The following is a 24,200-nucleotide window of genomic DNA, read 5'->3' on the forward strand; positions in this document are numbered from 1 at the left end:
GGCGGAGGGGCGGGAGCTGCGCGTCCGGGCCTGGCCAAGCAGCGTCTCGGGCTCTGTGCATCTCTTCGGGAGCGGCGCGGGAAGGATGCTCGTCCGCAGGGGCGCGCGCGCGGGGCGCGGGATGCCGCGGGGCTGGACCGCGCTCTGCTTGCTGAGTCTGCTGCGTGAGTATGGGCCGCGCGCCCGGCCCGGCCGACTTGGTGGCGGGGAGGGTCGACGCTCTCCCGGAGACAGAGCGCGCACAGCCGAGTTAGGCGGAGCGAAGGGACCCCTGCCCCACCCCACGCCCCCACGCCCACGGCTGCTCCTGGCTTGGTGGGACCGAGGCCGCTTGAACCGAGCCCAGTGGGGACTGGTGCCTCCGCTGGGAATGGGTGGGGGTGGGACGCTCCGGGAAGGCGACCACACTGTGAGCGTGAACTAGCCCAGGTGTAAATCGGAGGGCGCGCTGGAGGCTTCCCAGAGTCAATGAGGCTCTCTCGAGTTGTCTCTAAAGTAAAGCTCTTTGAAGATGCCAGTGTCCTTTCGCGTTGCCAAAGGTGCAGAGTGCAGAGTTGGAGCCAGAACCAGGAGAGAGGGGAGGAGAGAAGCAGGGAAGTTTCGTGACTGACGGTTGATTCAAAAAGCTGCGGCCTGAGCCGGTTCCTGGGAAGAGAGCGTTGGTGCCCACCGACCACTAGGACAGGGGGAGCCAGAATTGGACACTCAAGGAACCGGAGCGAAGCCAACCTGGGATGAGGCCCCAGGTCCGAGGTCCAGAGGCCCAGGAGGCAGGCTGAGTTAGGTGACATGGGGAGTTTGGAATGAAGAACAGTCCGTGAAAATATTCTTGCATTTAAGATCGGAAAGCTAAGTTACACTCCGTCTTCTGACACCCTCTTCTCCATTCCACTGGAGAGAAGGCACGGGGTAGATGGACTTTGTTCTGTGCCCTGCCTTCCTCTCCCCTCTGCAACCCCTCACCCTGGCACAAACTCAAACTTGTTACATTTTGGAGTTTTCTTCCCCTGCCCTTCTTCTCCAAGTTCTAAAACTAGTGGACAGATCAGAAGACTGGTGGACACTCCTTTGCTTATCCACATCCGCCCTGACTTCTTAAGCTCTTGCTCTCACTTTGGTTAAAAAGAAAAATTAGTAGGCACTCAATAAATATTTATTCATAATTGCTTTCATTTGGGGATAGCATTCTCCATCTCATCTCACTGCACTTAGAAGGATTTAAACATTGTAAGTTATTCTCCCTTTGGCTCAAGATTCTGCTTCCAGGCCTCTAGGACTCCCAATTCCCTACTCTTATTGCATCCTAAAGGCCCCCCACCACGGCCCCCCAGAGTGACCAGGGCCAGCCAGCTAGGCCTCTTTGCTCTCAGCCTCCTCTGCTGTCCCCCTTTGGGTCCACCCAGTTGGAGAGAGACTCCAGGCTGGAGAAAGCTCTAAGTTAGGCTCTGGGTTGACCTGTTTGACAGCCCCAGACATGCCCTTCGGGGAAGGGAAAAAGCTGCCACTAAGGTGTCCGTTGAAGCCCTAGAATGGAGAACTGCCCTGGGGGCTGGCTGCACCTCACAATGGGGTGAGTTGACCAGCGGCTCAGATTCCTATCCGATGCTCCACTCTCTTTTGGCTTCACAGCTCATGATGACCTGGTCCTGGGCCGAGTGAGGCCCACCCTTTTCTTATTTCCTCAGCTGGCCAGTCTCAGTCTCGCCTTGGCCTGCAGCAGTGGGGACAGGGAGAGCGATTTAACCTCTGCAAAACCTTGGGCAGATATGCTGAGAATTTCAGCGTCTCCGCTTTGGGGATGAGCGGTGGGGCCTGGGTCCCTATGCCCAATCTTGCCAGACTGCTAAGGCCAGTGTGTAGCTTTATGCATTCCCCAAGAGCTTTCTAGGGTTTGTTTTTAATATAATACTGGGAGTCATTTTCTATTATACTGTGGGGTGACCGGAATGAGTGAGTGACTGTACCTTGAAATGCTAACAAAGGAGCATTGCAGAAATTCTGTGCTATTGTTACTGTGAACTTTAGGGCAGAAGAGGGTTCTGTGGTTTTCTCCTCACTGACCCTGACAATGAGCTTTGTTCTGGGAAGGTCTTTTTTCTGTCGCTGTGAGAACTTGGCCTGGGCTTGGGTACAGCAGCCAACCAAAAGTGGACTTTCTCTGTTAGAGATGGGGTGGCTCTGGGTGGTGACCAGAGTCAGGGTGGGCACTAGAGGCCACCAGGTAGCACTGCCACACCACCAGCTGGAAAGAGAAATCTTTCAGGTAATCAGGGAACCCCATTTGTCAGGCCCAGGGTATCTGTTTCCTCCAAGCCCTCCAAGGCTGTCCTTCCTCTTTCCCTAACAAGTCCCACCCCTCCACATTCCTCTCCTTCCTTTGGGTCCTCCGTGTCTGCTGACCCCACACCCATATCCTGTCTGGGGCTACGTGTAAGAGGGGAAAAAAGAAAAGGGAAAAGAATTTTATCAGATATTTTCCGGAGGGGAGAGGACTCCACCCTTTGACTCTCTGCCACATGGCGACCAAGAAGGAGCAGCCTTGGGACCTCTGACTAATTCCGTGGTCCCCAGTTCTCCCCCTTGTAGGGCCAGCCCAGCTGGCATAGCCTTTGCAAATGTAAATCTTCGGCAACATTCCTGTTTGACTGATAAAACGAGCCTGGGCATCTTTTTCTTATCCCTTTGGCTCCACCTCCTGGGCCTGTTCATTCACTAGTTCTCATCTCCTTCCTTCTCTGAGTCTTTGTCTCCAAACGCTCAGGGCAAGAAGTGCCAAACTGCAACAGATAAACTCAGGCTCAGAGTCTTACAAAAACAAATCAAAAGGAGCCACAAATTCCACTTCTTACCATCTCACTGCCTGATTTCCTTTAGATCCTGGGCAGGAGGACCTGGGCTTACTTTCAGAGCTGGATGGTTACCCAGTTCCACCCTCAGGGTGCCTGGGCCTCCTTCTCCCACTGACTTTGCTGGATGTCACTAAATGGCCCCGAGTGTGGGGAACTGAAAATGTGAAGGTGTGGAAAAAGAATAAAACACGCCCTCCAAAAGAAAATGCTTGGAGTCGCCAGGGCAGAATTTCCATATTTTTCTGGGCTTTGACTTCCCTAATGAGAACATTCTCTTCCTTCCTCAGCTAAGAAATAAAAACACAGCATCTACGATTTTTAGTCCCAAGGGCTCTAGACTTCGCTAAGGAGAAAGATGCATGCATCTTGGGAGAATGTGATACAAATGAATAGGGATGTATACCAGGGTGTACTTCCTAGGATCTACACTCTGGAGACCGCTGAAATGAATCACTTCCCCTTGGAATACAAAGGAAAAACCTCTGGCTTCATTGGGAAGTTTGCTCCTGGTTTAAGAGGAAAAACACCCCAAAGAACCCACCACTGATACCTTCTTAGCAGAGCAGCATCTCTAGGTAGCCAGCTCCATTATTTAAGAAAATGCCTTAATGAGTCTTTGGGTGAAAAAACCTAGACTCCTGGACAAACCTTTGACGTGCAGTGGCAGACAGGAGGCTGAATTGCTGAGCATGATAAAATAAAGTAGAACTTTGTATTTGATGGGCCCTAGAGACAAAAGGCTAAAGGACTCCAGAGGCCAGGAGAACATAGAGAGAGGAGGGGAGGTGCTGGGAGCAGTAGGGAACAGTAGTGAGTGGAGGGTGGAAAAGACCTGGCTGGGAAAATTCCTTATGGTGTGGCCCATCTGTTTAGCATAGGAATGTCTAGCCTAGGATTTCAAGATTATGCCTTTGTCTCTTCTGGGCTGTGCTGAAATCTCCCTCCATGACCTCAAACCTTCAGTAAACAGGCACTGGCCTTGTAACACTGTTAGTGGTGTTCTGGGGTGGGGTGGGGGGAATAAAGGAATGGGTGTTTGTCAAGCCCATGGTGCAGTAGTGTAGAAGGAGAACTCCTGCAGCCTGAGGACAGAGAGGCACAGAGCTGTGAGACAGGGATCGGTGGCAATTAGGAAAGTGGAGAAAGAGGTGACTGGGAGAAACGTAGACCCCCAGGGAAAGTTCAAGACATTGGGGTCCCACAGGAAGTGGATGGCGGCCAAGACATGCTATTTGAATATTAAAGGGGAGTCTCAGTACCCTGGGAACACTCAGGCCACAGACACTTTTCTATGCTCACACCTCAGCTTAGCCTCTGCAGTGTAGGAAGGCATCAGCCCAGTTCTTTGATCTAGTCCAACATGACCCAAACCCACCGAGACCCATAGCAGGGATGCTTCCTGAATGCTCCCAGGAAAGATGGGTGGCTCACTATCTCCCAGAGTAGTTCATTCTATTAAAAAAAAAAAAAATCCCATGATTATTAGCTTTTTTTGTACTGCAGTGAAATTAGCCTTTATAGGCTTTATATAGCTTCTAATCATTAACTGCAATTCTATTCCTTAAACTCTCACAGAATTAATCTGATCTTTCTTCACGACAGTCCTTAACAACACTTCTCGTCTGCTCCACTAGATTATAAGCTCCTTGAGGACAGGGATTTATTTAAATTCTAGTGACACTAACATCTAGCAGTAGAAAGGTATCTTCTCTTAGCTTGTGCTCTGCACAGTGCTGAGTTTGGTGGCGCTTTGGGAAAATAAGAATGAATGAACGAGTGAAATGAATCTTGAAGAAAACTATTTATTCTGTCTCCCCAAATTCTTCCTTTCTGTATCAAAAATCAGCAAATTTTTTTCTGTAAAGGGCCAGATAGTAAATATTTTAGGCTCTGGAGTCCATATGTGGTCTCTGACGCATACTCTACTTTGTTTTATTTTACAACACTTTAAACATGTAGAAGCCATTCTTAGCTCACTGGCCAAACAACACACAGCCCATGGGTTGGATTTGGTCCACCAGCTATACTTGCCAACCCTTGATCCAGATGAAATAGCACTAAGCCCTCAACCATATGACTTGGTTTCTAGAACCTTCCTAATTCTGGTTATCCTCTCATGGGCACTCCCTTAATTTGATAAATTCCCTCTTAAAATATAGCATTGAATGACACGGTTCTACATAGAGGTGGTCAATGTGAACACTCCTGATGCAGTTGCCATTCACCCCAAGTGCTTATTGTGAAGTCAGAGGATTGTGCTCAGTGTCCTGAGTAATACAGACAAGTATGAGGGATGGTTCCAACACTCAGGAAACCTATGATGTAACCAAGGTGACAAGACCTATACTCAGGAAACAGCATATATGATCTTGTGCCAGATAAGTCATGGAGATATGTGTTTTAAGGTCTCTGAGAAGCAGGAAAAAAGGGACCTGTCCTAAAGATAACCACTGTTTCTTGAGCATTTACCAGACAGGCAACTGCTTTACACCCCCATCTCCTTTATTCCTCCGAACAACAAGGAGGTAGGCACTATTTTTATCTCCATTTTACAGGTGAGGTACAGAGAGGTGAAGAAGCTTCCCGAGGCCATGCAGCTAGAACTCGGTAGAGGAGCCTTTCAACACGGTCCAGTTACAGAGCCCGAGCTCTTTGTTTTGAGGCTCTCCTGCCTTCTCATCCATCAGCAACGCAGGCTGTGGGCTCCCAGCAGAGGCCAGCTTGTTCCTTCTTCCTAGTACTGCATCTAAGATACCCAGGATCTCCTCCAAGAAACTCCTCTTGGGCCAGGTGCTAGGATTTGAAAGGATGGGCAGAACGGTGCTGACTGGCTCGGAGATAAGAAAACAGCACCAGCAAAAACTAAAACTCAGAGGGTCTGTGAAAAACAAGACCAAATATAGGGGGAAAAGCCTTCTGAAGTACAGGAATTTAGTAATTTAGGTAGCAGACCTTTCTGGATCTCTGAGGATTTGTAAACCCCCTTTAAAGACTAAAAGAATCTTTAATTTACTAATTGTAGGTAGAAATCTTTTAAAAACATATTACATATGTTTCTGCTTTCTTAGTGTATCAGGAAAAAAAGGGCTTTAACCTTCAGACTCAGTTGTATCATGAAAATAATTCGGTTATGGTGCAACTCAGTGGCATCATTAATGCCCATGAAAGTGTATATTTTCATTTACTCCTACCATAAATGGTTCCAGACTACTGTGGTTTTTGATACTCATGTCTGTTTTTCATTTATTGCTGCTTATTCATTTTAAACTGTTGCTTCTCCTTATTGTTTGCTTCTATTGTTTGCTTCTCTTTCTAATTTTTAGCTTTAGCTAGGATATCAGATAAATAAGTTTGTTAGAATTGTGTGTAAAACAAGAATAATTGCCTCTGAAATAAGTACCTGTTAATTAAATGCATGACTTTTACAACATGAATTTTGTGACATCTATTTGGCTTCTTGGAATCCTCATTTTGCTAACTTCCCGATACCTTGTCTCCTTCTGTCCCAAGTTCATGGGTTGAGATCAAATAGGGTAGGTAGGGGCAAACAGGGTACTTAGGGAGACACAGTTAATAAAGATGGAGTGAGAAGTAAACGAAGATAGCCTTTCATTCAAATTTAAATTGAAGTATAATGCTCTGTTGGGTTGGGGGTAAGGGCTGTTCTTCCAGTCTAGAGTGGAATGGGGTGGAGGTTTCATTGATTGTCTCTTGGATCTGGCTGGTAGGCTGCTATGACTTCCATACAGAGTTGGGGATAAGAAGCTCACATAAAGATCAGTATTGGATGGTTTAATGCCATGGATGTGGGGGGGAATATAGGAAGGATAAGAACAAATCTGTGGTCAGTCTTGATTCTTATAAATGTCATCCCTCCAAGACCCATCTCTTCATGGGAGCATGAGAAAGGGAGCCCTAGAGACTGTGAAAACAAGAGACTCCAGTCTCTACTGACAGCCTCTGTGCTGCAGTGTAGGTCAGGATTGGCCCCCAGGGTTCTGCCAAGGTGTCCCCTTGCCCTACACCAGCTCATATGTACCCCATTGCTCAGCCTTGCCTTTCTGCCTTCCCTCTTTGTCCTGTTTCTCTAGGGTCTCAGAGGCTTCCCCACTCACCTTGGGCTCAGGGACATAAATCTGAGATTGGGGTTCCCTTTCCATTTGCAGACAGATCCTGCAACCTGTTCCTCAGTTCTTGGCTGAGGGGTGGGTGGGAGGGGGCAACCGCAGCTGGGAGCCTGACCCTAGTGGCTCAGTAGCTGGCCTGGGTCCAGGATTGCTTCACTCATCTGGAACAGGCACGTCTGTCCTCAGAGCTAGCAGCAGGTCTCTCTTCACATCTGGAAAAGTTCAAAACTGTTTGTCTGGGTGAAGGAGGCCCTGGGGGAGGGAGTTCAAAAGCATGACATCACCTCAGCCAGGCCCAGCTTTCTCTGGGGAGAGAAGAGGGCTGGGCCAGGTTGGGCCAGATAGGATTCCCAAGAATTGATGTATTGGTGGGAAGAAGAAAAAAGGGTGGGCAGGAAGAGTGATGTCAAGGGGGAGTTCCAGTGGTGACTTGGAATGGTACCTTGAGAGGATGGTCCTTCAATTCAGTGTCCAAATGTTCCCACCACCTGCCCCCTGAACTGAACTCATACCTTAGGGTCAGATTGCTGAGAGGGACTTATTTAAGGACAAAAGAAGACTGGACCTGCTTCCCCATCTATTTTATTTTGATAAATCCACTCCCCCACCCCCCGCTCCTGCCCCCTATCCCAGTCAGACAGGAGCCCATACTTTTCTCTCCAAAATATGGAAGGTGCATCCTGATCCTTGGCAGTTTGGACCCCCTGACCCTCTTGCTACTTCTACTCAAGAGTCAGCTAAACCTCAGTGGCCCCATTGCTCCTTGCCCTGCATGAATGATGGCCTTCCCTCTTGGCCAAAACCCTGGTGATCCAGGTTCTTATCTCTAAAACGGAGATAGTAATATCACTTGTTCCTCCTGCACACTTGCCCTATAATTTTGAGGTATGAGTTTTGTACTCACTATGACTATCAACCTACCTGCAGCAGGCTGGGAAGAGAGGCAGATGAGGGAGAGTGAGACTTACCACCACCTTTAGGGGCAACTTTTGGCCTCAGGTTCTTTGCCTTGAAACGAATGCCTAACTTCCACCTTGATGCTGAGGAAAAGAAGAGGTGTCATTTTGCACTGCTATTTACCCAGAAACTTCTGTAAAATACAGGCCTAGGTTTCAATCAGTAAAGTTAGAGACAAGCTTTAGGGTGGCCTGGGACCCTCAGGTGCCTTTCCTTGAGGATGCTACTGCCGGGTATGAGCTCTGAATACCAAGTCTACCCCTAATATTTACAGGGCTCAAGCTAAGAATACAATGGAGGCCCACATATTATATGTTTAAATACTTCAAAGTTATAAATCAGGCCAACCATATGGTAAATAAAATATCATCTATCCTCTTACCTTGAAAAACTTACCTTCATAGCCACCTGGAAGGCCAGATTTGAGTTTAGGACTCTCAGAGCCTTGGAGTTCAATGCCACAATGTGGCTTACCAGGAAGAGGTGGTCCTCGGCCCTTGCCTACCCTCTTCTCTTCTTCTTACTCATGGCTCTGGTCCATACCGTAAGGGATCTTGCATGCAGGCAAGGGACACCCCATCTACAAGGTGGAGTTAGATCTTAAGCTCTAACCCTTCTCTCTGCAAACAGCCACCCATTGGCCACCCTTGGGCTTGGAGGCACACACCCTGGTGCTGCAGTTCACCCTTGGAAGGATGGACTGGGAGAAGAGGCCCATGCAGGTCCTCAAGTGAGCAAAGAGCCATTTGGGCAAGAAGTTCTAGGACTTCTGGTCCCAACACATGATCTAGAAGAGAGGGTCCACCTCTGTTGGCCCCATGGACTCCTCGTAGCTTGGGGACAGGGAGGGCAGGAAGAGGAACAGAGTGTAGGCTTTAAAGTACAGGGTCCAGACAGGTAGCTTCTCCTTCCTGGGTCTAAGGATGGCTGGGTACCACAGGAAACATGGAAGGGTAAGAACCTGCAGGAAAATTTTCAGAGAATAACTAATTCCAGGAACGTTATACTATAGCAATTTAACATTTGTTATCTCATTGATTTTCCCAATGATCCCTCACTTTAAAAATTAGTAAACTGAGACACACACACATTAAATTACAGAGTTATTGATAGAGCCAGGACGAAGCTCTCTGTTCCCAGGATATTTGTTGAGAAACCAAGCCTTATGCTCTCTAGTCCATCAGCTAGATTCCTAGGTCGGAGCTTCCCGAAAGAAATCTTGGGGTTGCTAGCTGTAGTTCCTCAATAAAAGGAAAGAGTGAAAGGATTTGGGGAATGGGGGAATCTAGGGAGGATAGAAGATTTTTAAGGGATTACATAGAGATGGTGTCAATCTAGTGATTATTCCAAGAGTTAATACATTGGCTGAAGAGAAGGATACATTAAAAAGGAAATAGAGGCACATCTTTTCCCACATTGTAGATCTTGGCAATATTTATTCAGGTGTAATTTGAAATTTTAATATTTTACTTAGCATGTTATGAACATTGCCTCATATTCTCATGCTGCTATAGTTTTTGCATTTTTTTACTTGCAATGATTATGGTATGTTAAGTGCATATAACATCTATCCTATTGTAATTCATTTAGTTGCTTGCAACTTTTCCCTCCTATAAATAATACTATACTAGATGTTTGGTGCATGCAAACTTTTCCTTCTCTCTTTCCTTAGGAAAAATCTAGTGAGAAATTAGTCACATGTCCAGGAGGATGTCCTTGTTCTGCTCTGTTGCCGGGGTGGCAGGGGATGTTCTAGATGGATTCTATCTAAAGTCAAGAAATTGAATCAGGTGATGCCATGAGGCTCCAGGATGATTTGGGTTCTGATATTTCTTCTTTGTTTCTCTATAGCCTCTGGGTTCACAAGTACAGAGAACCTGACTACTACTGCCACAAAGTCATCTACCCCAGGAATATCTTCAACTGTCCCTACAACTATACCCAACCAGGAAAGCACAATATCAAGTACTTTTGGAAACATCAGCCTCTACGCTGTCTCTCAGGACAGCAATGGGAGCACAGCAACCATCTCAGGTAAAGAGTGTTTGTCTCAGGCCCCAGAAGGATGCTGCTGGCACTAGGGTAAAGCATTAGGATATTTGCAAATACCCCCACTGTCTATTTCCCCCCACAGATGGAAACATACAAGCCCCTTTTAATAGTGGCTTGAGTATCGTGCTTAGGGTACCCTGAAGTAAGCGCCAAACAGTTCTTCCTGTAGTGACAGCTTTCTCAAGTCAACGCCTTGGCTGCTGATCCTGATTTGTAATGCTCCTTGCACTCTTTGAGTTCAGCTTAGTGATAAAATAAGGATCTGATGAGGACTCTGTAGAGATCTATGATCTCTTCTAAGTGAAGCAGACTGTGTACAGGTTCAAACTGGGGGTCTTTGACATCTCTAGGGTGGACCAGTTTCCAGTTCAGTTTCAGAGTCCTGAGGGCATCTCTAATACATTCTGTGATTATAGCTATGGTTCCAACAGCTGGCTGGAAATGAGTTGGTAAGGGTTAAGACATGAAGTAACTCTTAACTCCCCAAATTCCCTTTTCTGGGTTGAAGTCCGTGCCTATGTCAATGAACTAAGATGTGTTTGTGTGTGTGTGTGTGTGTGTTTATGCCAATGTGCATATATTCACACTTTTGTTTTGGTCAGTTCCAGAGCCTACAGTCAATTTCACATCTACCTCTGGGATCACCCCAGTCCCTGGAACCATGAACTCTTCTGTCCAGTCACAGACCTCTTTAGCCACCACAGTGTCTTCTACCCCCATCAACTTTACAACTTCAGAGATGACCTTGCAGCCCAGCATGTTACCTGGAAATATTTCAGATTCCCCATACAATTGTACCAGCCCTGTGACATCTCCCACTAATCCCTATACATCATTTTCTCCTATCCCAAGAACCATCAAGGTGGGTGAATCAGGCCAAAAATGACAGATTGCCCCCTCACTTCATATGTATGCAAGCTCTCTCTTCCCCTTAACCTCTGCTTCTCCCAACCAATGAATGTGGGTCTTATAGGAGTTAGCATGAAAAATATGTAGCATAAGTATTGCTGGAAGGGATAGAAAAGGGAGGAGAGGGGTAGAGTTGGGTAGCAAGGCTGATCTGGGCCGTGGGTACTATATTTCTAGGAAGTAGAGGGTAAAGAGGATTCTCAGAAATCCATCCAGTTCTCTGTCGTTCTTTCCAGTACCTCTTGGTCTAATCTTTGACTAGGGTACCACTTGCCTTTGGGCATATTTGGAAACCATCTTCTACTTAATGGCGCTGCGTTTCCCAAAATGTTTAGGGCAAATACCATTTCCTCTATGCAAGAGGGTTTGGTGGTATGCCAGGAGTAGAGAGGCAGTAAGGAACTAGGCAGACCAGGGATGTTGAGCTCAACCTGCCTTTCTCAGCCTTGGGGCCTGTGGCTGTCAACAGCTTTCAGCAGGAAGAGTAGAAAATGTGAGGCATGGAGCCTGGGGGCAGGCATGGGGGACCTGCCTGGTTTCTGTTTTTAAAGAAGCCAGAATAGAAATCTGGAGAGTCCTAAGGGACCAGGAGGAAAATGAGTGTCACCAGGATCTGCCTGGCCACCTCATTATCTGTTTCCCTGCAAGTGTGTAATTCACTGGAGGGAAAACAGCTCAAAGGGGAAAAGATTCTCCCCTCTTCCATTTCTGCGCCATCCAAGCTAATGTTTACCAAGGTCACAAATAGCTACTTGCCTGCAAGCCCAGGCTAGTAACAAAAGTTTTGATTATCTGATGGGTTAGGAAGTGAGGTAAAAGAAGAATATGACATAAATTTCTAGTCTCCTAACACAATGTTTAAATTTCCTTTCTTTAAAGCCTCTTTAAAGAGTATCTCACAGAAATCAAACCAGAAAAGAGGTGGGGAGGAAATGAGGGGCAAAGATGCTGGCTTATTTACCTTTTTTTTTTTTTAATACAGGGAGAAATAAAATGTTCCAGAGTCAAAGAAGTGAAATTGACCCAAGGTATCTGCCTGGAGCTAAATGTGACCTCCAGCTGTGTAAGTCAAAGCCCCCAGCTCCATCCCCAATTCCTTACCCGTCCCTCTCATCCCAAAATTCCTTCTGAATGTCCTGAAGGCAAGTCTTGGACTGACTGACTTGGGAGAGGTTGGGGGAGTTTAACATGGACAGGCTACTTTGAATACTGAGCTTTGGATTTAAGGAGTGAGAGGCCCCATCTGGTGGACAAAGAAGGAAAAGACAATTTTATTTATTAAGAAAGTTCTTCATGAAATATAAACTAGTCACCTAAAATATCAATTTATTTATTATTATTTTCATATAACTCTTTAATATACAAATAATTTTTTTGCTGTAAATGCTGCATTCTCCATATAACCATTTCCCCTAGCATTATTTATTGCATGATCCTCTCCTTTATTGATTGGAATGCTTCCTTTAGTTTGTATTAAGTTTTTATATGTCCTAGGGCATGTTCTTCAGAGAGATTTTATTTGTTTAGTTTGTCTTTTTTTTTTGCCTGTTTTAAATTATTATACTTTTATATTACAACACTTTTAATATCCAGCCAAGCATGTCTTTGCTTATTATGCTATAAAAATGTAAGGCATTTTTCATCTATTCTTTTAGAAAAACTTTAGAAACACCTATTCAAGATTCAAAAAAACCACAAAACCATTAAAATTTTAGTTGGAACTGCTCTAAAACCCCTCTATTTTTTTCTGGTTTTCTTTGGTATTGTTCAGTGTCTTCTTTTTTTAGTTTTTAAAATGTTTTTTCCTTAGGTTTTATGGATTTCTTAAGGTTTATTTATAATATAGATTTTCCACGATATATTCCAATTGATTTTTCTGGTATATTGGAAAGTTCATTGAGTTTTTAATATTTATCTTGGGTCTAGTCATTTTCTTTAACTTGTTTATTAATTCCAGGAGCTTTTTAGCTGATTATTTTTCACTTTTAACATAAGCTATTGTGTTATTTCTCATAATATGTTGCTTTTCTCCTTCTTTTTAGTAGTTATGCCTCTTCTTTCAGTTTCATGTCTTATTGCATTGGTAAACTGTACAGCATGGTGTTAATTTTTAATGATGATAGCAGACCTCCTTGCTTTGTTTCAGTAAATCCAATTTCCTGACAGTAACAATTTCCTGGATGAAGGATAAGATGACAGGAAGAGTGGTATTTACTCATAGGAAAAAAAACGTTTTCTTACAAGGTGGGAATCCATTTAAGGGAACCATATATATGATGTGTGACATGCATAGATTGGAAAGAGCCTGAGCAAATACTATAGTCTGTAGAGGGCATTAAGTTACTTATTTTGTCCACTCTGATTATTGGTATCTTATTCATGATTATCAGTTGGGTCATTGTGACTCACAGGTCTTTTAAAATAATACCTAAGAAAATTATTTAACTTACAATTTTAAAAAACAACACAAATTTTGAAGACATAGGTTCACACAATGGAATAACTAAGTGCAATCTGCAAAATAGTTAAGCATGAATGTACAATGTACAAGTAATATTCTGTGTGTTTCTGATGCTGATTTTCAACTCTAGTCATTTAAAAAATTTTTTTTGCCCAACACTTTGCTAATTATAGCCAAGAAAAATGACCATCTTCTCTCTCTCTTTCTTTTTGTATCATCTTGGTTGAGCACTTATTTTCTTGTGCATCACAGTGGTCTGTGCCAGAATGCTAATTCCTTGTACGAACGATTTAGAGCTAACTGCAGAGGATTCATTCTAAATGTCTGTCCACTGCTCTTCAAAGTTCACATTTAACGAGGGTCATTGTACAAGACAAGTGCCAGAAACTTACTGCTACTCCAGAAATAACTCCTCTTTCTGTGCTGCAGTCTCTCTCTGAGGTCTTTACTGTCTACTCTATTCTGTGCCACAGCTAAGGTCTGCACTCTACTCAATTTGGAGAGGATCTGCAAGTAGGGACGTGAAAAGATAGCAATTCCTCCAATATCCTAAAGAAGGCTTCTGCACTGCCCATGATGAATCAACTCTATGGCAGCACCTGTGTAGTGCTATTGTTTTCCTTTTCCTTCCACCACCGTTGATACCCCTGTCTTCCTGAGGGTTCCTCTTCCCCAGACCCCAAGCAGCATTGCCTCCCAAGGTAATTTTCCTCAGTCAGCAATCCTTGTTCCAGAATTTTTGGCCACAGCTCCTGATTGTGTCCCAGATTCCTTTTCCTTGAGTCCTACTGAATGCTTGTCTGATAATCAATCTGTTCCAAAGTGGTGTAGTGTCTCCTAATTTTCCTTAGGTTGCATTCGTACCTTTGGTGTCAGAGAGCCTTACCACACCGGTTCTAATCGAGGGAAACTCAGGCCTAATGAGAAGCATGAAAGACATGGGCTCCTCTAACATCACATCCTTGAGTACTTACGTAATGTTGTCATGCTCTTCCATCTAGTATATTCCCATAACAGAAGTATGCATGCATTGTTCTCAGCTATCCGGACACTCATTTTGCACTGGTACATAGTGAGTATCCAACCTGTTAGCTCTTGTTATGGGAATTATTTAGGCCTGTCTTCTGTACATGCATTCTGTAGACATTTCTATCCCAACTACTCCCCTTTTGCTCCTCATCCTTCACTTCTAGGCAGAAATAACCTATTTCAGCCAGAGGGAGGGAAGGCAATCCCACACTCTTGTCAAGCACCTGTTACCACATCTCAGAATCTTCATTAGCAGAACGTGCCACCCTATGTCTGACTTTCATTCGCTCCACTGCAATATCAGGTTAATTTAGTTTTTGTGGTTGTGGTTTCCCACATGATTTCCAAAATGTGAGATCACCTTATTCTCTTATGCTATAGCTATTGGTCCAGGGGAATCTACCAAGGAATCATTTTAATGGTGGTAAAATACACATAATATAAAAATTTACCATTTTAAGTGTACAGTTCAGTAGTCTTAAGTACATTCACATAGTTGTACAATCAATCATCAGAACTCTTTTCATCTTCCAGAACTGAAACTCTCCACCCATCAAACAGCTCCCCATTCCCCCCTTCTCCCAGCCCCTGGAAACCATGATTCTGCTTTCTATCTCTATGAATTTGACTACTCTAGGTACCTCATATGAGTAAAGTCTTATAGTATTTATCTTTTTGTGACTGCCTTATATCACTTAGCCTAATGTCCTTAAGCTTCATCCATGTGGTAGCATGTGTCAGAATTTTCTTCTTTTTTAAGGCTGAGTAATATTCCATTGTATGTTCATACCCCATTTTGTTTATCCATTCATTCACCTATGGACACTTGGGTTGCTTCCACCTTTTGGCTATTGTTAATAATGCTGCTATGAACATGTCTGTTCAAAAATCTCTTCAACACTCTTGTTTCCTTTCTTTTGGGTATATACCCAGAAATGGAATTGCTGAATCATATGGTAGCTCTGTTTTTAAAATTTAGAGGAATCGCCATACTGTTTTCCACAATAGCTACACCATTTTATATTCCCAGCAACAAGGCACAAGAGTTCCAGTTTCTCCACATGCTCACCAATATTTGTTATTTTCTGCTTTTGTGATAGTAGCCATCTTAATGAGCATGACGTGTGTTTGATTGGCATTTCCTAACGATTAATGATGTTGAGCATCCTTTCATGTGCTCACTAACCATTTGTATATCTTCTTTGGAGAAATCTGTATTCAAGTCCTTTGCCCTCCAGTTTGTTTTTCAGAACTACCTTTCTTCAGAAACACATATGTTTATATGCAGAAGTTGTATTTTCTCCGCTAGCTCACATCACCCTTGTTCTGTCACATTTACTTCATTGGAGGCAGGCTGCCTCCGGCCTCCAGATAATATCCCCAGCCCTCGTCTTCCTTGCCCTCTGCCCCAACACTAAAGGTCAGTTTCCATGCAGAAAAAATAACTTACAGGCGGAGGACTGATGAAGACAGTGTGTCTTCTGGAAGGAGCCTGAGATCTGGGACAACCTAACTTTTGGTCAGCTGCCCACTTGTGTGACTTATAACAGGTCCTTTAATTACTCCAGTCTCTATATGAAAATAGGTGTTTTAGCTGCATTGTCAAACTCACACCACAGTCAATATATTTATTGAAAGAGAGGGTGGGAGGGACAGAGAGAGGCGATTTAGCCTAGAATCTTAACATTGGGAAACATCTTAACGTTCATTTAGAAAAATACCTGTCCCTCTCTCTCCCAACTCCCATACTTAATGTGCTTCTTTAACATGTTAAGAGTCTTTGCAGAGTTTGAGAATGCTACTCTAGAAAGGTTAGGTGGTTTTATTACGATTATTATTTTTACAAAGTAACACGTGCAAGCAGATGTCGTTAGGGGTCCACCAATCTGATTCTCATGAGCAAAATGGTGAGGCTGTGGCTTCCTCCTGCCTACTCTCCCATGATGTCTTGCCCACAGCCTCCCTTGGGGGAGGATGTTTATTTCAAGCATCCGGAGGAGCATTGTGCTTTGTTCAGGATCCACCTGCGCCTCTCCAGGCCCAAACACAATTCACTGATGCTGTTGGATTGCAGAGTGGGAGGGAGGCTGGCCACTCAATTCCCTTGAATTGAGTCCAAGAAACTAAACAAGGGGTGGAGGGACCCTGTGTAGAAGCCAAACCACTTGGATGTTAAGACGAACAACAATTCACTGAGTTCTTGTTTGTTTGGTGTTATGCTTCGTGCAGTCTGGGTTCAAAATTATGTAATGTGCACCCACTCCCCCCACTAAGAAGTCTTATAGTCTAGTCACAGAGAAATGACAGTAGCAGTGAGGCAGAATGTGATTAAACATTGAAGTGTGGACAATATAGTCTACGAGGTATTGCTATTATTAACAGTAATAGTAACAGCTGCCATTTATCCAGTGCCAATTTGGTTCCAAGCACCTTGCCAGGCACTCTTCATACAGCAGCTCTTCAGTCACCACCCCTACTGAGTCTTCAGCTGAGGAGCCTGACACTCAGATCAGTTGCATGACTTGCAAAGAATCTAGTTAATAGCAGAACAGGGGCTGATACCCAGTCTAATGGAAGATAGGACTGGCTTCACTGAGGAGGTGAGTTGGAATTGAGTCTTGAAGGATGGGAATCCAAGGGGGAAAGCCATGTTCTTCATTGCAACCGGGGTTGTGAAGGCCGCAGGCTCACACACTCCTGGGCTTCCTCGTGGTGCTACGCCCAAGGCCCTTCCCTGCCAGCTTCTCCTGCATACATGCTACCCATTCTTCAAGGCCTGCTTCAGGATGCTTCTGATAACCCCAAACCAGATGTATGCTCACCCTCCTTTGAATGTCCATAGCAGTTGTCTGTGCCTTTCTTAGGGTTCTTACCATGTAACTAGCTCTGTTACCTCTTAGTTTCTTTGTGCCTCAGTTTCTTCATCTATAAAATGGGGAGAATAATAGTATCCATCTCGTAGGGTTGTGGGAGGCCTAAATGAGTCACCATGCATAAAGCACTCAAAATAGGGCCTGAGACATAGGAAGCATCGTTTATCTTCATGGCCATGCATATACAGTGAGAGCTCTGATCATGTGGAATTCATTGCCACACCTGTCCCCCCCCGCCCCCCCGCCCCCATACCTGACACACGCGCAGAGGGTTTCACACAGTGTCTCATATTCAGGTCGTGATCACTGTCAGAACAGCTGAATCTGGTTGAGGAATAGCTTCCTAGGACTCAGCAGACTGAGGAGGTGTCGCCTTGTTCGGCTTGTTTAGATTATGCAGGAGCCCTGTCCCTCTGCCTCTCTCAGGAGCAAGACACATTTCAAACAGAGACACTTCAGAAGCCCAGAATAATCCAGGCAGGCGTTTCCCTCCTCCTCATCCAGAAGGCGCGGTGCTGGGGAGGGTGAGCTGCTCACGGAGAGGCAGGGCAAAGCTCTCCAAAGGGACATGAGCCCAGAGAGGAAGAAGACTGCTGACCACATCGAATGTGGTGCCCAGACTCCCCGCAGCAAACGCTGTTGTGAAGAGCCTCTATCCAAGGACTTCCTTGGACACCTGTATCATCTCTCCTTTTCCTGAGGGGGAAGCAGCCGTGGCCTGAGAATTCATTTCTCTGTAACCTTGGCTCTTGGGGACCTTCTGAGGCTACCGTTGGATTCTTCTCTCTGTGATCTGGAGGTTAGGTACCCCAGCTCTCTGGCCTCCCCAAAGCCTCGAATTCCAGCTGGCAGGAGAAAGCTGGACGTGAGGCCAATCTTTTATTTTATTTTTTTTTGCGGTACGCGGGCCTCTCACCTCTGCGGCCTCTCCCGCCGTGGAGCACAGGCTCCGGACGCGCAGGCCCAGTGGCCCTGGCTCACGGGCCCAGCCACTCCGCGGCACGTGGGATCCTCCCGGACCGGGGCACGAACCCGCGCCCCCTGCATAGGCGGGCGGACTCCCAACCACTGCGCCGCCAGGGAAGCCCCGTGAGGCCAATCTTGACCTTGTCTTGTGCAGGAGCAAAGGAGCCTGGGTTTTCCTGCCTTGGGCCATAGCAGTAGGAAAATACCCAGGCTGCTTTCCAAGCTGGGAGGGCCCTCTGGCCTTGCCCTGAGAAACAGTCCTGCTCCACAAACAGGAAGCTTTCTTCTCCACGGAGGCTCAGTTCTGATGCCCCTCACACGCCCCAGCAGTTTTCCCCTAACAGGAAAGCTGTCAGAGCTGTTCAGGCATTTCCTCCTCTGCCATCTGCCATCTGGACAGAGGAGAAAGTCTTGGTTTTGATTCCTTTTCTGTGCAGGGGAGGCCACTCCCTTTGGAGGCTATTGGAATAAATCCTGGAAGTCTGATCACAGGTTGCTGGAGGGGCACAGTCAGTGATTCCAATTCATCCCTTTTCTGGGACTCAACTGTTGAAGAATAATCAGAGTTTGTCTTCTGAGTCTGAGTGCCTGAGTCCTATGTCAGCAACCTGGAGCAATCTGTCACCCTCATGTAAAACTGGGTTCCATGTTTCTAATGGGAAAGGGGAATGGAAGACTAGACAAAAACACCACTTGAGTTTGAGCCATGCTCTTTGTGAGACCCCTTGGAGATTAAGAGGGAAGGGACCGGGGATCCCATTGCGTCTATAGTCATAAATTTGTTCTCTATTCCTCACCTCCCTTAGCTTTTCCTTCAATATTTGGGGCTATTGTAACCTTGAAACAGGATTTTTCTCTTCATTAGTATTGCATTATTAATATTTTCTGTTATTGGTAATTTCTTTTGAATTTAATTTGAATAGTATATGTTTACATGGGCAATCCTTCAGTAAGATGATGTTTCCTAAATTCATTCTCTGGCATCTTACAGTGCCACCTAAGACCACCTTTTGGTCCTGGAAGATTTTGGAGTTTTTATCTTACTGTGTTTTTGCACATAAGAAGTTTGCAAGATTGTTTTCTTCAGTTGGAATTTTAGATTAAAAGGATTCTTCTTGTTTTGAGGGTAACAGTGTAACTCTAATCAGAATTATTGCCTGAGACTCCGGATGCAGTTCAGAGTACACTAGTAACCTCCTCTCCTTCTCACCGTTTTTCTCTGTCGTCCCAGGAGGAGTTTAAGAAGGACAATGGAGAGGAACTGACCCGAGTCCTGTGTGGGAAGCAGCAGGCTGAGGCCAGGGCCGGGGTGTGCTCCTTGCTCCTGGCCCAGTCTGAGGTGAGGCCTCACTGCCTGCTGCTGGTCTTGGCCAACAGAACAGGTAAGGGGCACATCTGTCTTGAAGTCTAGGGAGGGAGAGGGGCTGAGGTTAGAGGATCCTGGGTACAAATCAGGCCTCTTCACTCAGAGAGCACAGATGCTAGGGAGCAGGGCTATGCTGACTTTGGGAAAGACCCTCCTGAGATGGACCCTCACCATCAGAGCATCTTCTAGAATAGTACAGGATGAACTGTTCCAGCTTCTAGATCCAGCAACCTCTGTTTCTAATTCTAGAACTTTCCAGCAAGCTCCAACTTCTGAAAAAGCACCAGTCTGACCTGAAAGAGGTAAGCTCTGTGAGATGAGGGGTCTCAGGGGAATTCACCGGAGCAGGGGAGAAAGTAATTATCTTCTCCAGACCTGCCGTTCCTACCTCTCCACCCTTCTCCAATAGTCCTTTCCCTTCTATGTTTGAAACAAAATGTTACAGTGCAGCTTAATTAAGAGATTCCAGTCTTGAGTCCTGTTTAGAAAATCCCTGAGGTCCATGTCTTCTTGGGTTTATTCACTGTTGAGTCACACACAGGGTCTAGCATGGACTGGGCTCCTTGCGTAGAACCCATGGTCCACAAATGACAGGCTCTCTTTTTTGTCTCTTCTCTTCAAGCTGGGCATCCAAGGCTTCACTGAACAAGATGTTGGGAGCCACCAGAGCTATTCCCGAAAGACCTTGATTGCACTGGTCACCTCGGGGATCTTGCTGGCCGTCTTGGGCACCACGGGCTATTTCCTGATGAACCGCCGCAGTTGGAGCCCCACAGGAGAAAGGCTGGTCAGTTCTAGGGTCCAGGGCAAAGAAAATGGGAAGCTAGGTCTCCTGGGGAGGTCCATGAATGCCATGGAGGGGGAGGAGAAATACCAGAAAAGGCACTTCTGTGCCCTCACACGGGAATATGCGTGTATGCACATTATTGTATCCATGGACAAGTCAAAACAATATATAGCAGATTGGGGAGGGGGCACTAACTGGGGCCCTGGTCCCTGTGGTAGCAGATGGTTCGTGTCATCTATTTATTATTTTCCCTGGGATAGTTTAGCTGGGTACAAACCAGAACAGGCTGCTAAATCAGCCACTTCTTTGCAAGCATGTTAAAAGCCCATGGGCACCAAGTGGCTCACAAGGGGACACATGGAAGGAAAATCTACTCTTGACGTGTTCTGGATGAGAGAGGACAAGGCCAGGGTTTGACTTTTGGCCTCTGGCCCTTTACCTCCTCTGGGGAGGTTATTGCACCCTGGGGACTGCCTAGTTTCTGGCGGGAGCTGGCTCGTGAACTTCTGTGGCACGGTGTGGTGCCTCTCCTCTGTCCTTTCTCCTCTAGGAGCTGGAGCCCTGATCGCTCTTCAGGAAGAAAGGAGTCTGCACATGCAGCTGCAACCTCCATCCTCCCCTCCCACTCCCTTCCTCTTCCTCCCATTCCCCTTCCTGCTGCCCTGCTTACGAGATAATGCTCCTTTATTTATACACCATCTAGGGCGAAGACCCTTATTACACGGAGAACGGTGGAGGCCAGGGCTATAGCTCAGGCCCTGGGGCCTCCCCTGAGGCTCAGGGAAAGGCCAGTGTGAATCAAGGGGCTCAGGAGAACGGCACCGGCCAGGCCACCTCCAGAAACGGCCATTCAGCGAGACAACACGTGGTGGCTGATACCGAACTGTGACGGTGGCGAGTGGGTGGGGCGAGACTGGGCAAAGTCTGGGGAAGGAGCCCCTCCCTGCACCTGAGCACGTGCTGTCTCCCTGCTGGAGGAGCCTCCCTTACCCTCCACCCTTTCCCACTGCACAGCCCCTCGGAGGCCGTTCCTGGGACCCTGCCCTGTTCCAGGCCAAGGGGTTCTCGCCACCTTGGGGAGAAACAGGTAGCTCCTGCCCTTTCCACATTCAGCTCCCTGCACCCAGCCTCTGGGCTGCTCCGCATAAAGGTGTGATAGGGAAAACCAAGGTGCAGAGAAAGTCTTTGGGGGGGTTGATGGGCTTGCAGCTTCCACACAGGGGCCCCTTCCCTCCCCTTCCTCTCTGCCTCATTATAGGAACTCCCAGGGGAAAGCACAGGCTTTTCTGGCTGTAATTTCCTCCCAGGAGACTTTGCCTTTTACTCTTTCTTCGTTATATTTTCTTTCTCTACTTTAGGGAAACCAAAGCAACCCCTTTCACCTGCTCCTTTGTAATGATATAGCCAGAAAATCATGTTGTCTTAAACCATCTCCCTCATTCCCCCTCTAAGGCACTGTGGATTCCGTCACCAGCTCCCCTCTTGCTTCCAAGTTCCCTGAGCTCCACAGGCCCCGCCCCCCCCCCAAATTTTAGAACTATGTCCTGTGTCTGTGTGTTTGGGGTACATGCACACACATGTTCACAAATGGGCATACACATGGCCACAAATGGGTGAGAGCACATAGCTTGGCCCTCATCTTTGCGGGGCCACGCAGAGCTTCTGCTCGGGCTTCTGTTTCTCCCTGTGGCTCAGAGTGGACAGGACCGTGGGACCAGATCTCTGAGCTGTGCCTCTTGACCTGTGTGCTTCTGAGGAAGACTCTTGCACTGAGGCTAGGTTCTGACCTTAACCTCTGTCTCAACGGCTTCCTCCCTCCTCTCCCTGACTCCTGGGTTGAGCTGTGGCCTCAGCCTCCCAGCAGACTCCTTTCTGTCTCTGCCTTCCCAACCCTTAATCCTTTTACTGCTCTGCAACCCATGTGGTCAGGGCCCCAGCACGTCTCCAGAGGACCCTCACCACAAGCCACCTTTTCTGTGAGTGACCCAGGTCCTGTTTTTGTTTCTGTTTTATTCCAGAGGGGTGAAAAGGGATCCTGGTTTCAATGACGGTTGGAAATAGAACTTTCCAGAGATAGGAAGATGGGGTGGATTTTTTTTTTCCTGAATAAAAAATGGTGTGTGTAAATACTGTAATTAAAGTGATCCTGAAACATATCTGTTCTGTGGTTCTGTCCCAGCTGGGGGTGCCTGAAGACCAGAGCAGCCGTCTCCCCATGAGACCTGGCCAGACTATGCAGGGACCACGTAGGGAAGGGTTAGCCAGGGAAGAGGTGGGACCAGCTAGGGGACACAGGTCCCAATCAGGATGCTGCTTTTTGTCTAAACCTACTAACTACTCCCCTCTCTGGGGGGAGACAGGGATGCCCTCAGGGAAGCTGATGTTTCTAGTCGCAGAAAGAAAAGCAGGCAGAATGCAGCGGGGTCTTCAGGTTGGAGGGTGCTGAGGACTTAGGAGCTGTACCCTTCATGAACACCTTTCTGAGATAGAGTCACATTTTGGTCACCATATGCAAAAGATGCCAAACAAAGAGAAGGAGCCAGGGCCTGTGCACCCTCTATTATAGTCACACCATCCCCATCCCCAGCTCGGGGCAGAACAGTGAAGGACAGTATGGGAACTTCTCTCTAGAGATCTGGCTGCCAACTCCTGGAGGGGATGCTTTCCACCTCTGCCTTAAGACAGCAGCCTAACTGCAAAGCCATCTGTAAGCCCCCCTACCCCCAGAGCCCAGACACCCCACCCCCAGCCCCTACCATAGGAAGTGGGGGAGGGAGAGCTGTTGGACAATCACGAGGTTCAGGAAACGCTCCTAAGTGTGTCAACAGTGGTGGCATCAGTTGGGGCCAAACAAAGGATCCTTCGATTCTTATCTGGCCAAAGCCAGACCTTTTCCCTCACCAGCCCTACCCCCATTTCCCCCCTTTTTTTTCACCAACTGCTCTAACCAGAGGTTCCTCCCCAGGACTCAGGGGAGGCAAAGGGAGGAAATCTTGAGGTTTCGCTAGCAGGTGATGGCTGGGGGTTGGTCAAAGGGAAGATGGTAATCAGAAAGAGAGGTCAGGTTGGCCTCTGTCTGGTCACACATCCGGCCGTGAGAGGGACGGGAGGAGAGTCTGGCCAGGTCAGGCTGGTGGTACAGGGTACAGACTCCCAGGAAACGGGGGAGGAGGAGAAAAGGCAGCTGGGTCTTTGAAACGCCTTCAGCCTCAGGCCCAGCAACCTGTAATAGTATATTGCCCCGGAGTTTGTCAGTGTGTAGGCTCTGGGAGGAAGCGTGTGTGTGTGTGTGTGTGTGTGTGTGTGTGTGTGTGTGTGTGTGTGTGTGTGTGTTGCCCCGAGTTTGTCAGTGTGTAGGCTCTGGGAGGAAGCGGGGTGTGTGTGTGTGTGTGTGTCTCTTTAGCGGGGAGGGTTGCGTGGCGACTGGTTCTTTTTGATGCTGGACAGCTTGCCCTGAAGGACTCATTGCTTTCTAGAAAAGCAAACTTTCCCACCTTTGGTGTGAGCATCCTGGTGTGGCAATGGCTCCACCTGCTGGCCATGCTGGGGTCCTACCGCTCAGCTTCAGTTCAACTGCCTCCATGTTGGGTTTCTTTCCACTACTGCCCTGCCCTCAAGCAGCCCCACACCTGAAGCTCATTTAAATATAGACAGTCACTGCTGGAGGAGACTTGAAAGATACTTTCAACTCGACTCCCTATGGTACAGTTAAAGACAAACTAAGGCCCTGAGAGGGGCTGTAGCTGGCCCAAATCATGTAGAATTCAGGTGTCCTGAATTCGAAGCTTTTCCCCCTCTTCTGCTGGGACCTCAGGGTTCCTCCA

At 46.9% G+C, this 24,200-nt stretch overlaps 1 protein-coding gene across 2 annotated transcripts; it reads left to right on the forward strand.

Moving 5' to 3' along the window:
• The first annotated feature begins 8 nt into the window (after nt 1–8).
• Nucleotides 9–22,532, forward strand: CD34 (CD34 molecule). Of its 2 annotated transcripts, none has more exons than XM_082616557.1 (8): nt 9–164; nt 9,785–9,967; nt 10,588–10,847; nt 11,877–11,957; nt 19,455–19,605; nt 19,839–19,891; nt 20,212–20,376; nt 21,080–22,532. In XM_082616557.1, exons 1-8 carry the CDS (start codon nt 86–88, stop codon nt 21,263–21,265), a joined length of 1,158 nt encoding a protein of 385 aa, XP_082472683.1. In that variant the 5' UTR covers nt 9–85; the 3' UTR covers nt 21,266–22,532. The 2 variants fall into 2 exon arrangements, with proteins under 2 accessions (XP_082472683.1, XP_082472684.1); XM_082616558.1 differs by having other exon boundaries at nt 20,927–21,217.
• The last annotated feature ends 1,668 nt before the right edge of the window (nt 22,533–24,200 follow it).

This window comes from Mesoplodon mirus (assembly GCF_964341445.2).
Source record: "Mesoplodon mirus genome assembly, chromosome: 3".
In the NCBI taxonomy this organism is placed as follows: domain Eukaryota; kingdom Metazoa; phylum Chordata; class Mammalia; order Artiodactyla; family Ziphiidae; genus Mesoplodon; species Mesoplodon mirus.

Coding starts and splice junctions, on each gene's coding strand:
- CD34 (XM_082616557.1), top strand. CDS start 86: ATGCTCGTCCGCAGGGGCGCGCGCGCGGGGCGCGGGATGCCGCGGGGC. Junction 19,892..20,211: donor ACCAGTCTGACCTGAAAGAG/GTAAGCTCTGTG, acceptor CTTCTCTTCAAG/CTGGGCATCCAAGGCTTCAC. Junction 20,377..21,079: donor GCCCCACAGGAGAAAGGCTG/GTCAGTTCTAGG, acceptor TACACCATCTAG/GGCGAAGACCCTTATTACAC.